We start from the raw sequence: 14,657 nt of genomic DNA, 5'->3' as shown, positions 1-14,657 counted from the left end.
ACGTAATGAAATCCAGAAGAATTTAAAATAGGCCTATAAGAATCCTCGGTTGATTAAGAATTTATAAGCAGCATTTCAAGTAAATCAGTCCAGTAGTTCAGAACTGATGATGCGTCAAACTTAATTTTCCTATAGTACTTTACACCTGTATACGTGTATAATCCAGTTCTTTTATATAATAATTTTTTCTAATTCCGACCATATTTATGATTTGGTGATTTTTTTATGAAATCGTATGTACTATTAATGAAGTTTGAACATTAATTCTGAAAAATCTAGAAGGAAAATTGAAATTTGGGCTTCCAGGTGCACGAGATTGATATTTTTAGAATCTATGTTCAAAATTAGGAGATCTAAATCATTCCCGTTTTTCCGGTATGCAATCCACAAGTTGACATGTTTTGATGCGAACAAACGAACAAACGAACAAACGAACACACGAACAAACACAACCCTACTCTCTCTTATTATATAGATGACCCCAAGTAGGCTGAATCTGTAAATAAAGTATAAATCCTATTATATCAAGCGAGCAATTTCTGTATTTTTGTATATTTATATCTGGTTATTTATGTTCTACGTATCTCGAAAACGGCTCTAACGATTTTCACGAAATTTTGAACATAGTAGGTTTATGATATAAAAATTCGATTGCACTAGGTCTCATCCTTGGGAAAATTCGCTGAACGACATTAAAAGGATCATTCATCCTTGGTTGAAATAGCTGTGGATAGTAAAAAGGTGAGTCAGCGAGTGATTCTGTGAAAAATCAAAATATCGCATCCCCGAAATTCATAAGATGCCATATAGCCAGCTGTGAAATATAAACACGATCATTTTAGAGAATTGTGTTCTGTTTATCGATAAATTAAAATAACGAGCGAAGTGAGGTCTAAGGTTCAAGTCGACGGTTTGACATTTCTCTTAATGTTTATATGTTGCGCATTTACGGCGAAACGCGGTAATAGATTTTCATGAAATTTGCCAGGTATGTTCCTTTTTTAATTTCGCGTCGACGTATGTACAAGGTTTTTTGGAAATTTTGCTTTTCAAGGATAATATGAAAGGAAAAAGGAGCCTCCTTCATACGCCAATATTAGAGTAAAAATCAGACTATGGAATTATTTCATCATAAATCAGCTGACAAGTGATTACACATAAATATGTGTGGAGAAGCCAGTCTTTTGCTGTATTTCGATAAGGTCTATAGTTTCAATCAGCTACTTGTGGATGAGAATACTGCGTGAGGTCTACTGTTCACAGAACTACTAGAGCTCATTGACTCAAGCTCTCATGCTTTTTAAGATTCAAAGAAGTTTTTCTCTCTATTATCCAGTCCAGTAGAGCTCTAAGAGTTGCCATCCATTACCATTTTGTATCAAGATTAGTCAGTTAAGAAACAAACAAAAGCTCACAAATCTTTCAAAAAACATAAAAAAAGACAATCGAGAAACAAACAAAAGCTGACAAATCATTGCAATTCAACCGAGTACTTAGGAATCCTCGGTTAGTGACTTTCCAAGTCTGATGAAGAATCGCTTTTTAATTAAAAAAAAGGCCCAATCGAGGGGTGAGATGACAAGGGTTGAGAACAATGATTTAAGTACCTGTCTTGATCCCTTCCTCCAATAAGCCATTTTCTCCAACAGATTGTGAAAATATTTGATGGGGTGAGGAGTCGAGCCCTTGGTGTTTGCCCTTTCACTTCCCTTATCATCATTCCACAATAATTTTCTTCTCCGTGTTTCCTTGTCTCTCACTCATCTCTCCTACTCTATCTCTCCTTGTCACCCTTTTAGGCTCACTCTGCTTTCCTTATCATCATTCCACAAATCTCCTCGTCTCTCATCTCTGCTCTTCAAATATAATCTTTCTAATCAATAACTTGAAATCTTCGAAATGCACTCATCTTTTTCCTCTTTGACTTTTTCATCACTATTTTTCCACGAATCTAAAAAGATTCCAAGCCAGATTACAGAGGTTGTCTACATTGAGATGAGTAGAAACATTGTCATCTTTACAAACAATTTGAAGGATCGTCATATTGTGGACAACAGTGTTGAAAAAATTTGTAGCCTAATCTCGTTCTTCTCTCGAAAATTCTTCTTCTTCTTCTTCTTCCTCTTCTTCTTCTTCTTCTTCTTCTTCTTCTTCTTCTTCTTCTTTTTTCACTTTCCTTGCTCTATTACCATGGTTAAGGGAAGTATTGCTTTCCGAAAAAAATTAAGGTACCCCAATTTCTAAATTTCGATACGTTTTAAGGTCCCCTGAGCCCAAAAAAGTGGTTTTTGGGTATTGGTCTGTATGTCTGTGTGTGTGTGTGTGTGTGTGTGTGTGTGTGTGTGTGTGTATGAGTGTATGTGCGTCTGTGTACACGATAACTCATCTTCTAATCAACTGACTTGGAATGACTTGAAATTTGTAACTTAAGGTCCTTACACTTTAAGGATCCGACACGAACAATTTCGAACAAATCCAATTCAAGATGGCGGCTAAAATTGCAAAAATGTTGTCAAAAACAGGGTTTTTCGCGATTTTCTCGAAAACGGCTCCAACGATTTTGATTAAAGTTATACCTAAAATAGTCATCGATAAGCTCTATCAACTGCCACAAGTCCCATATCTGTAAAAATTTCAGGATCTTCGCCCCATCTATGCAAAGTTTGATTCTATATTCTTAATTATCAGGCTTCAGATACAATTTGAACGAAAACTTTTGAGTGGAAAAGATTGAGCATGGAAATCTCTTCAATTAATGTCCAGTAACATTTTCACCTTAAATTGAAAATAAGCTTGAAATTTGAGAAAATGTAATTATTCAATTGCAAACTGTTGGCAACTGTTGATTCTATTAAATCATTCACTATGAAGAGATGGCAGATCTCGTGTGTATCCAACGTTATTGAACTGTCACCAGCTGGCTCAGATCTTTGTCTTGAGATGCGCGTTTACACTAGTGTCAGGTGATCAATTTTCATAACGGCAAGGAAAGTTGTGTGAGTACGCCATACCAGATTTTTCACTTTCCTTGCCCTATTACCATGGGTAAGTAAAGTATTGCTTTCCAAAAAAATGTGTGTGTGTGTGTGTGTGTGTGTGTGTGTGTGTGTGTGTGTCTGTGAACACGATAACTCCATTCCTAATTAACCGATTGACTTGAAATTTTAAACTTAAGGTCCTTATACCATGAGGATCCGACAATAAGGAATTCAATAGAATTCAATTCAAAATAGCGGAAAAAATGGCTGATAATGGCTGAAAAACCATATTTTTCACGGTTTTCTCGAAAACGGATCTAACGATTTTCTTCTTCGAATTTATACCCTATATAGCTATTTATAAGCCCTATCAACTGACATGAGTCTCATTTCTGGCAAATTGCGTAATATTCCTGAGGAAATGAATTTTGTTAAATTCTATCACGATTTTCTCAAAAATGACTTGACCGATTTCTTTCAATTCATACCCTGTATAGTTATTTATCAGTTCTATTAACTGGCATGAGTCTCCTCCCTGGGAAACTAACAGGGGGTCCACCCATCCCTGAGAAATTTACTTAGAGCAGTTTATTCAAAAGAACACATGTCGATATTTTATTTGTAGAACAGCTGTTTAGACAACTTTTAAAAAATCCTCAAATTTCATAATTCAAACAAAGGAAAATGTACAATAGTATAATCATAGTTTTTATTATTTAGCCGCCAATCAGCATAATGTTATTCCCCGAAATTATCCTCGTTTAAGAATGAGGATTATAGATCAATGAGCAAGGAAAGTTGTGTGAGTGTACCACACCAGATTTTTTCTTGTTGTTGTTGTTCTTCTTCTTCTTCTTCTTCTTCTTCTTCTTCTTCTTCTTCTTTTCTCTTCTTCTTCTTCTTCTTTTTCTTTTTTTTCTTCTTCTTCTTCTTCTTTTTTTTTCTCATTTTTCTCACAGTGGATGATTGACAGTAATTGATTCGAGTTCGACAAAAATCTGCTTCAAATTTGGATAATAACCATGGATATCTTCTTATGCTATATTTTCTCTATGCTGGTATTCAATCATGTAATTATTCACTGTCTTACTCTAACTCATTCCCGCTAGGTACTCATTGCATTCCCCTAACAAGGGGAGCCGAGGAACGTTCATCGCTATTGATATTTACAAAACACTTGGAAAACGCTCCGACAACAATTACCGAATTGCCAAAATTATTTCAATTGACGATGCCTAATTGAGGATGCCTAACTGACAGGTGATAATTTCGGAACATCTTTTCAGTTTGTCATCAATGGCAAACAATAATTTGGTGGTTTGGCAAGCAATTAAGTGCTAACGAGTTTAATGATGTGACATCATAATGTGTCTGAGTTGTTCTGTAGTTGATTATATTTATTGTAGAGACTGACTAATGAAAGGCGGAGGGGTAAGGAGAAGTGCTTTGTAGTGGGTGAAGGGGTAAGGCATAGAGTTGCAAAAGAGGTGACCACTTTTTCATATCGGGATAGTTTACGCTATCGACGATATTTACGCAGAGATTCGACGTCATAGTTCAACAAATACTATCGAGATGTATCGATTTGCTCAATTTTGTATCGAATATCGATTTGTTCAATTTCATTAATATTACATACAACCGCATGGCAAACTTACGTAGGTCTATGTATTAGCTACACACAAAAGGTTGTTTTGTCTAGTCGGTGATGCAGTGTGTGGTGCTCAATCACCGTTCATGCATTTCAGTCTAAATGCCCTGACTGAAGACAAAACAACTTTTTCGCCCCACTTGGATGTAATGAGCTGGTTTACGTGCGTCATATGGAGGCCGAAAGTGATTGTTTTCTGACCAGGCCGGTAAAATTTTTACGGCCCTAGGGCTGTAAAATAACCTTGAAGTCAGCTGATTCTGATTTGATGTGAACGTGTTTACAAAATAGTTCATGAAACGGAATCAGTTTATGCTTCTAGAATTGAATAAAGTTTTTGCAATAAGATACTATCATTTTATTTGGATGAATGAAATACAAATGAGATATTATAAACTATTCAAATTCAATTTTCAGAGTATAATAGAATCTAACCTCAAACCTCCTAGTAAAGCGTTTATCACGGAACATGGTGGATAAACGGAATCATTTTATGCTTCTAGAATTCAATAAAGTATTCTGTAATAATATACTATCATTTTATTTAAATGAATAAAATACAGATAAGATATATATTAAAAACTATTCAAATAATTCGATTTTCATAGAAGGATAGAACTTCTAACCTAAACTTCCATTGACATTCAGATAACATCAGATTGGCCGAATTTCAAGTGTGCTAAAACAGCTGATCAAAAACTTTTTCAAGTGTGATAAACCAACTGATCAAAAACTTTTTCAAGTGTGATAAACCAGCTGATCAAAAACTTTTCATTATTTGTGTTTATCATTCAATAATTAAAACATTTATAATAATCATCTTATTGTCATTTGGAAGAATAAAAAGTATAACTCAACCTCTTACATAATTGAACATAATCTTTTAGGTTATTTAGACAAATCAGAATAAAAATACTTGGACAATTTCTTGATATTCAGATTTGCTAGAGCTATGACCTTCCACTTTTGCTTTCGGAAGTGCTTATAATAGACAATGAGAATAATTATTATTCTCATATATATATTGTTTATTTTTCTGTGTGGCGAAAAATTACGTTCTCACCATGGGCAAAAATGTTTTTCCGGCTCTCAATCTTTTCTAGTCCTCGGCCTACGGCCTCGGACTTGAAAACCGATTTCGAGCCAGAAAAGTCTCATTTTCGGCCCTAGGTGCGAAATATACTATTCTGTGTTTGTCAAGCCTTACTCTTTTATTTTTTTTTCACAAAATATGTGAGTTATTTTCCAGCATTTAAACAGAATAGGCCTAGAAGTTTATCGAAAACGTTTTTCGATGGGAAGACAAATTTAATACAAAAACTACGAAATTATTTAGCGAAGTTAACCTCAAATTTTACACCTCTGCTCTGCTTAAACCTAGTAACTACTAACTATCGAGCTGTCGGCTACATCTCGATCTCGATGCTTTCGATACAATCATCTCGATAGACTAGTAGTTCTGTGAACAGTAGACCTCACGCAGTATTCTCATCCAAAAGTACCTGATTGAAACTATAGACCTTATGGGAAATACAGCAATAGACTGGCTTCTCCACACTAATTTTTACTCTAATATTGGCCATTGAAGGAGGCTCCTTTTTCCTTTTATATTATCCTTGGAATGCAAAATTTCCAAAAACCTTGTATATAGGTCGACGCGCAATTATAAAAGGAGCATACCTGTCAAATTTCATGAAAATCTATTGCTGCGTTTCGCTGTAAATGCGGAACATAAAAACATAAATATAAACAAAAAAGCATAAAGAGAAATGCAAAACGCGATTTGAATCTTAGACCTCACTTCGCTCGGTCAATAATGTGTCTGAGTTCTGTAGTTGATTATTGGAAGAGCTCTTTATAATATCGAAGAATATTTGAATGAATGAGATCAGCTCCTATGAGTTGAATTGTATTGTATGTTTGTATTGTTGTATTCTGTAGATATTTTATTTGTTATGTATTTTATTTTTAATTGTATCTAATCAAAGATATATATTTATGACACTATTCATTGTACACAATGTACAAATTTATGAATAAAGAAATTATGAAATGAAATGAAATGAAACCGAGGAACGTTCGCTATAGATATTTACAAAACACTTGGAAAACGCCCCGATAACAATTACCGAATTGACAGAATTATTTCAATTGACGATGCCTAATTGAGGGTGGAGAACTGACAGGTGATAATTTCGGAACGTCTTTTCGGTTTGACATCAATGGCAAACAATAATTTGGTGGTTTGGCAAGCAATTAAATGCTAACGAGTTTAATGATGCGACATTATAATGTGTCTGAGCTCTGCAGTTGATTATATTTATTGTAGAGACCGACTAATGATTGGGGGGGGGGTGTTAAAGAGAAGTGCTTTGTAGTGGTGGGGGAAAGGCATAGAGTTGGAAAAGTGTTGGGGTGTCTATTCAATTCAATTCAGAGCTGAGTGTATCACGGCCAGTGGAGCAAGAAATACAAAATAGTCCAACTGTTGAGACCAACCGTTCCTTCCTCTGATAAGACTGTTCTCTTCAACCCCCTCCCCCCTGGGAGCTATGGGGGGGTGTCTTTAACCCCTAACTCACCCCACAATTTGCCCCTCCTTCAGCTATCTGTCCAAACCGATTGACTCAACGTAGGCTCTCCGTCAAGAGATGGAACACTCGCTCCCTCTTTATCGTCACTGCCTCTTTTCCTTGTCACTTTTCCAGCTTTCCCAAGCAACAAAGTACTATAGTGAGGTCCACGTTATAATGTCAGTGTTTGATTAGCAATCTAATATTGCTATCCATGCATTATGCAGGCCAACATTGTACCCTAGTAGACTTCTATTTCAAGAATTCCAGGTGCTTACAGTGAGGCAAACATATGTTAAAAGAATCTTATTATTCATTAATAAGAATAGTGATACATTCAACTTAAGGAATAATCCATATAATTTGCGTCCCTCCAATCCATTACAATTTGATATTGACTTTACAAGCTTAAGTGTATGTAGACGTCAGTTTGAATATCAGTGTTACTTGTTTATAAATAAAGTCCCAACTGAATTCATAATTTTAATAGAATTACAAAATCCATAATGAATCTTATACTGGATTGTATTAGGATAAATGTTTAATTTAAATTATCTATATCCATTATGTAGTGTTTCATTCTTGTGTTATAAATTTAAAAAAATATTTGTCATGGCTTCCTTGAATTGGTCTTTTTGAGTTTGTCAGTTGCTTGTGATTTTGTTACTTTGTCTTATCGTTTGTAAGTATTGAGATGTGACCTGGTTTCCATAATTTTATTTATTCTAGTGGTTTGAATAAGCTCTTTTTCTTTCTATTGACATGTTTGCTGTATCTAGTTGTTCGAACTCACTGCCGGCGCACAAGTTTTCTTTGCCCGGTAGTGCCATTTTTATAAGATAGAATATTTATTTTATCAATCTGTATTATTTTATTAATACATTCAACAAATAAATGAATTTGAATTTGAATCCTTGTCTATCATTCAACAAACCGGATAGCGTTATCTCTTTCTCGCTTTGCTCTGTTGCCAGATCGTCTTATAACAATGTAGGATTGATAACTAATCAACAAAATATTTCATCTTAATTATGAAAATTTATTATGAAATTATTGAAAAATATAATTTTTTGCTTGACAAAATGTAATTGATTATTTTAAACGAGAATAAACAGTTAATATTACATTAATAAACCTATATCAGCTACCGTCTATAGAAGGCATTGACTAGACAGAGGATCGGCAACGTTGATCTCCTATCTTTCTTCACTGCCATTATAACGTGCACCCCACTATAGCTTTTCGATTATATTCAATGGCTTTGATTCACTGGTCGCATCTGGCAGACACAAATTTACGTTTATTGATTGTTTGGAATGTACGTGGTAGAGAATTGTAAGGGTGATTATTTCTTGGTGCGAAGTCCTACTCAGAGTGAGATAGTGCCGGTTGTACAAAAGCCGGTTAAATTTTAACCGTGATTAATTCTACGAGAACAATCAATTTTGATGAATTTTAGTTTCTTATCAACAATATCTTCCGATTTTTACCATTTAGATGTATAATTCAAAATCCCTCTAGGCGTATTTTTCAGCTCTACAATCTGAGATCAGGTAGAGCGCTCTATCTCTTATCGATTGTTACCATTTAGATGTATAATTCAAAATCCCTCTGGGCGTATTTTTGTGCTCTACAATCTGAGATCAGGTAGAGCGCTCTATCTCATATAGATTTCTAGGTACACCTGACAACAATGCTCCTTGTATTGTGAAAAACACCTAATTTTCAGCTGAAACCATCATCACCAACTACATTGTCCTCACATTGATATTCGCACAATTTTCGTTCATGAAATTCGACTATTATTTTCAATGTATTTTAATGTTTTTCAATGTTTTTCAATGTTTTTCAATGTATTTCAATGTTTTTCGATGTTTTTCAATGTTTTTTCGATGTTTTTCAATGTTTTTCAATGTTTTTCAATGTTTTTCAATATTTTTCAATGTTTTTTCAATGTTTTTCAATGTATTTCAATGTTTTTCTATATTTTTCAATGTTTTTCAATGTTTTTTCGATGTTTTTCAATGTTTTTTCGATGTTTTTCAATGTTTTCCAATGTGTTTCAATGTTTTTTCAATGTTTTTTCAATGTTTTTTCAATGTTTTTCAATGTTTTTCAATGTTTTTCAATATTTTTCAATGTTTTTTCAATGTTTTTTCTATGTTTTTCAATGTTTTTTCATTGTCAATATTGTAGAACCGTTTCATAATTGAATAAAAACACAAATATGTTGTCAAATTCTACACTGTTTTATTTGGTACACGACCAAGGTTTCGTGACCACACCGGTCACATTTTCAAGTTGACTTGGTCGTGTACTAAATAAAACAGTGTAGAATTTCACAACATATTTGTGTTTTTATTTATTCATGAGATTATCATTATTGTTCTTATCAATTTGTAAAAAATATAGCCCATTAAAATGAAGTGTTTTTACATTATTATTTATTTTCTCTGCTTTGTTCCAGGCCAACAAGCCTCCACCGAACCAGACCCGGAATTTCTTGCTGCTCTTGAAAATCATACGGTAACACAGGGGAGAGACGTATCCTTCACCTGTGTTGTCAACCATTTGGGAACATATAAGGTATGCAAAATCAGCCTTTTTTACATTCCTTGCCCTATTACCATAGGTAAGGAAAGTATTGCTTTCCGAAAAGAATTAAGGTGCCCCAATTTCTATATTTCTATACGTTTCAAGGTCCCCTGAGTCCAAAAAAGTGGATTTTGGGTATTGATCTGTATGTGTGTGTGTGTGTGTGTGTGTGTGTGTGTGTGTGTGTGTGTGTGTGTGTGTATGAGTGTATGTGCGTTCGTGTACACGATATCTCATCTCCCAATTAACGGAATGACTTGAAATTTGGAACTTAAGGTGCTTACACTATAAGGATCCGACACGAACAATTTCGATCAAATGCAATTCAAGATGGCGGCTAAAATGGCGAAAATGTTGTCAAAAACTGGGTTTTTCGCGATTTTCTCGAAAACGGCTCCAACGATATTGATCAAATTCATACCTAAAAAAGTCATTGATATGCTCTATCGACTGCCACAAGTCCCATACCTGTAAAAATCTCACGAGCACTGCACCATCTATGCAAACTTTGATTTTAGATTTTCAATTATCAGGCTTCAGATACAATTTAAACAAAAAAATTCAATTGGAAAAGATTAAGCATGAAAATCTCTACAATTAATGTTCTGTAACATTTTCACCTAAAATTGAAAATAAGCTCGAAATTAGAGAAAATAAGATTATTCAATTGCAAACTGTTGGCAACTGTTGATTCTATTAAATCATTCACTATGAAGAGATAGCAGACTTCGTGTGTCTCCAGCGTTATTGTCCTGTCACCAGCTGGCTCAGATCTTAGAAAAGTGGACTCGAGATGCGCGGGAACACTAGCGTCAGTTGATCAATTTTCATAATGGCAAGGAAAGTTATGTGAGTGCGCCACACCAGAATTTTCAAAATTCCTCAATGGAAATGCTCTTGTACTTCAATGTGGAATCCATTTGAGAACATAAAGGGTCGGTTCCCGAACTCGGGATTTAGCTAAGTTCTAGACTTTAAACAGCTGGAGTCAGAAAATTGGCTTTCTTAGAAATTTGAGGAATTCTTAGTATAGCCTCAATACAATATTTGTTAAGTAGCACGCCTTCAATACTTACCTATAATTAAAAGTGTTTTATGACTTTAGACAGATTGATTGGTGTAAATGTTTGTTTGACGATTGTTTTAACATGTGAAAGTGTTTCTGACAATAATAGTTATTTGTATATCTAGAGTGAAAAGTACGACTTTTTCTCCCTGTGGGAAAAAGTTTGAAGCCCGAGGCGAAGCCGAGGGCAGCAATTTTCCTGAGGGAGAAAAAGTATTTTTCGCTCGTGATGTACACAACATTTCTCCTCCATCTACATTTTTTTATAGAAACTGCAAATAAAATCATTCTAATAACTTACGTATTGGTGACAATGATTCCTAACAACATAACCTAAATCTAAAACCTAAAAACCGTCTTTTGATTGGCACTGCCGATTGCGCTATCTATCGGCAAAAGTTGTAACAATTATATCAGCTGAGCAGCTACCAAAAATGGCTGACTCCAGATCACGCGGTTCAGATTTGAATTGCAGATCAAAATATTTGTTGGCTGGTATTTTGAATAGAATAAAATATTTTAAAAATTGTATGAATTTTTATTGTCTACTAATATTAAGAATATAATAATTATCATACAAACATATTTTTCATGAGGTGATCAAATTTCTGGTTGTGGTATTGAATTCAGTTGACTCAATGACAGCCACCTCTATTATGCTTTCTCATCTGAGCTTAGACCTTCTAACCTATTACCATGTAAGTTTTTAAAATAGAGATGCTTCCCATGTTATTTAAATGGAGTCACTTTTACTCCCTAGGGAGTTTTTCTGTTTTTTACTACCGAGAGCGAGAAAGTGACACTTTAGTATTATGTTTCAGGGAGTAAAGTAAGTACTTTAGACAGTAGGTGGAGGGAAAAGTGATTTTATTTGATTTGATTGACTCAAATCAGAGAAAAACAGAGTACCGTACTGATCAATTTGCGTTTTTCAATATATTTAAGCGGACATAAGAGGATGAGAGAGCAAAGAGATAGAGCTATCCGCTTTGTTGAATGATAGACAAGGATAGCAATACCAATGCCAATCTAACACTGCCATTATAACGTGGACCGCACTATAGTTAGGAGATTATTATTATTATTTCCTCGAGTCGATATACACTCAACACTGGAACAGATTATTTATACCAGTTAGATTGCAAGCACCGTATTCAAAAGCGAAATCCACGAAAAGAAAGCAGAAAACTTGAAGCGGAAATTCAGCACGATTTATCATCTCGCTTTGCCAAGATTATCGCCTATTTATATTTAGCGCCCGCAAGTGGCTTAATAAAACGGCGGCAGGAAAAAGGAAGGAAATATTCGGCAGATATTACACGGACGACGATAATGTATTCGTTGGGTGAGCGATAGAGTGGCAAAACAGCAAAAATAAGAAGCCCAAGTCGGTCTAAAAGCCTGAACGGCCTCATAAAATATTCACAGAAGGCGGCGCTGCTTATCGTACACGTACGTTGCCTTGCTGTGATGCCGGCATTGTCTGCTGCCGTATAAGCTATATAGTTCACTCACATACAGGTCATATATACACCAAATCCTCCACGCCGATGCTGGTATCATCGGCTGAAGGAGTTCTTTTATTATATTGTAGACACCCTCTGCTTCGGTTCTACATCTACTTTGCCACCCAGGTTTCGCAATTCCGAGTAACTCATACAAATGGCTTTCAAATTCAATTATTATTGAAATTACTTGTACCCTCTTTCAACTCTTATATAAACACAAGAAGTTTCGAGCACTAATGTTATTATTAAAGCTGCGTTTACACCGGAGTTAATAACACGAGTTATTAACAAAATAGTTATTTGTGCAACTAGTGCGCAAAGTGACAGTATGCTGCACCGAAAGAAACGTTTACACCCGAGCCGTAGGCGAGGGCGGAATGGTTTCTTGAGTGCAGCAGAGGAACTGTGCGCACGTATTTCACATTTAATTTTTCCTACAGTAACCATTCAAAATGAAAAGTGAGTAATTATGGGTAAAATTCCCTGAAATCCATCAAATGTTTTTCTGTGTAATTTTATTATTGATGAATAAAATTGAATAATCTAGTAGTAAATGAATGTAGGCGGCTGTCACTCATGTGGTGGCTGTCCTCGAACTCGGTGTCCTTAATATTATTATAACGTGCACCACATTAGCGTGCACATTACACTATAGCAACCCAGTCAGTGCAGTTACCAACTTAATTTTGATTTTGCTGCACTGGTGCTCCATATAACCAACCTACTAACTATTTTGCGTTGCCATGTTGCAAATCTGGAGTGCAGAAAAAATTTTTCCCGCACTAGAGCGGAAAAGTGATTCTTTGCGTTCTGTAATTAGTGCAGGAATGGCCACTTTTCAACGTAACTGTAGGAAAAGTTATTAACTTGACTGAATCGTCAAAAATTTCTCTTAAAAGTTAATAACTCGTGTTTTTAACAGAAAATTCCTTGTTATTAACAAGATCTTGTTACCAATATGATTTCATTCAACGAGACTATTCATTTGATATAACAGACGGAATAAAAAGCAAACAAATGTCTTCAGAATACTTTAAATTGAAACAGGTGTGATCTATATGAATAAAAGAGAAATGGCACTCACTCACTGACTGACTGACTCACTCACTCGCAGAACTAAAAATCTACCGGACCAAAAACGTTCAAATTTGGTAGGTATGATCAGTTGGCCCTTTAGAGGCGCACTAAGAAATCTTTTGGCAATATTTTAACTCTGAGGGTGGTTTTTAAGGGTTTAAAGTTCGTCTTTTAGCATGTATGTTCTTCTTATTCTCTTAATTTATAATTGAAATAAGGCCATGCCATATGTTAATATAGAACTATAAGCTAGAGAGAGTACCTCTTTGAAACAGTTGTTAACTGGTAAGTAAATTAATAATTTTGTCAGGTTGGCATTAAGTTGAGTTGACTTTGTTAGATTGGCACCAAGTTGAAGATTGAAATGCATTTATCGCGGAAAAATTGATTGGGCACTGCTACTTTAATCAGAGCTATTCCTGGGAATATTATATTACTAGCCGTCAGGCTCGCTTCGCTCGCCATATCCGTTTAGCCAGACGTTTAGTCTGGACCCCCGACTGGATCATCCTAACATATGATAAAAATGCTCGCGAGCCTGCTGATCTCATTCTTGGACGATCCAGACGGGAGTCCAGGAGGCGGAGCCCCCTGGCTAGACGGATACGACTAGCGAAGCGAGCCTGACGGCTAGTCATTAATATAATGATCTTCATTCTGATCTAATTCAAACAAATTATAGGGCGTTTACACCAGAGTTGATAACAAAAGTTCTTAACTTATGTTAATAACATTTTCATTTGGCTGCTATTTATCTTATCAACAAGAGTTAATAACTTTGTCAGGTGTTTTGTCTGCAGCTGTAGTTATTAGGGAACAGCTGTAGATGTAGGGTAGGGATTCTGGGCAAGGGGGTTGCGGGGAAGATGTTATTAACAAAAGTTGATGCTTTGAGGCATCTTAAAAGAGGCTTTTGTTATTATCATAACACATTTCCTTCTATCTTTACCGACTCTCGATGGATAACATAACTTTTGTTAATAACAAGGAATTTTCTGTTAAAAACACGAGTTATTAACTTTTGTTAACAGAAATTTTTGTCGATTCAGTCAAGTTAATAACTCGTGTTATCAACTCCGGTGTAAACGCAACTCTTCAACATGATGTTATTAACTTTTGTAATTAACATCAGTTGATAACAAAAAAGTTAAAAACTTGTGTTATTAACTCCGGTGTAAACGCAGCTGAAGTGTTAAGTGATATACAACT

At 35.1% G+C, this 14,657-nt stretch overlaps 1 protein-coding gene across 1 annotated transcript in view; it reads left to right on the top strand.

The window, feature by feature from the left end:
- The window catches only part of LOC111050819 (lachesin-like), a gene marked incomplete in the record, with an annotated part of 415,558 nt that overhangs the window by 310,610 nt on the left and 90,291 nt on the right, over positions 1-14,657 (top strand). The window contains 1 exon segment of the mRNA XM_039421521.1: positions 9,670-9,788. Coding sequence (XP_039277455.1) covers positions 9,670-9,788 — 119 coding nt within the window.

Source organism: Nilaparvata lugens, chromosome 2, assembly GCF_014356525.2.
Source record: "Nilaparvata lugens isolate BPH chromosome 2, ASM1435652v1, whole genome shotgun sequence".
Taxonomy (NCBI): Eukaryota; Metazoa; Arthropoda; class Insecta; order Hemiptera; family Delphacidae; genus Nilaparvata; species Nilaparvata lugens.
Note: the sequence above shows the minus strand (reverse complement) of the source record. Positions and strands in the feature narration are given on the sequence as shown.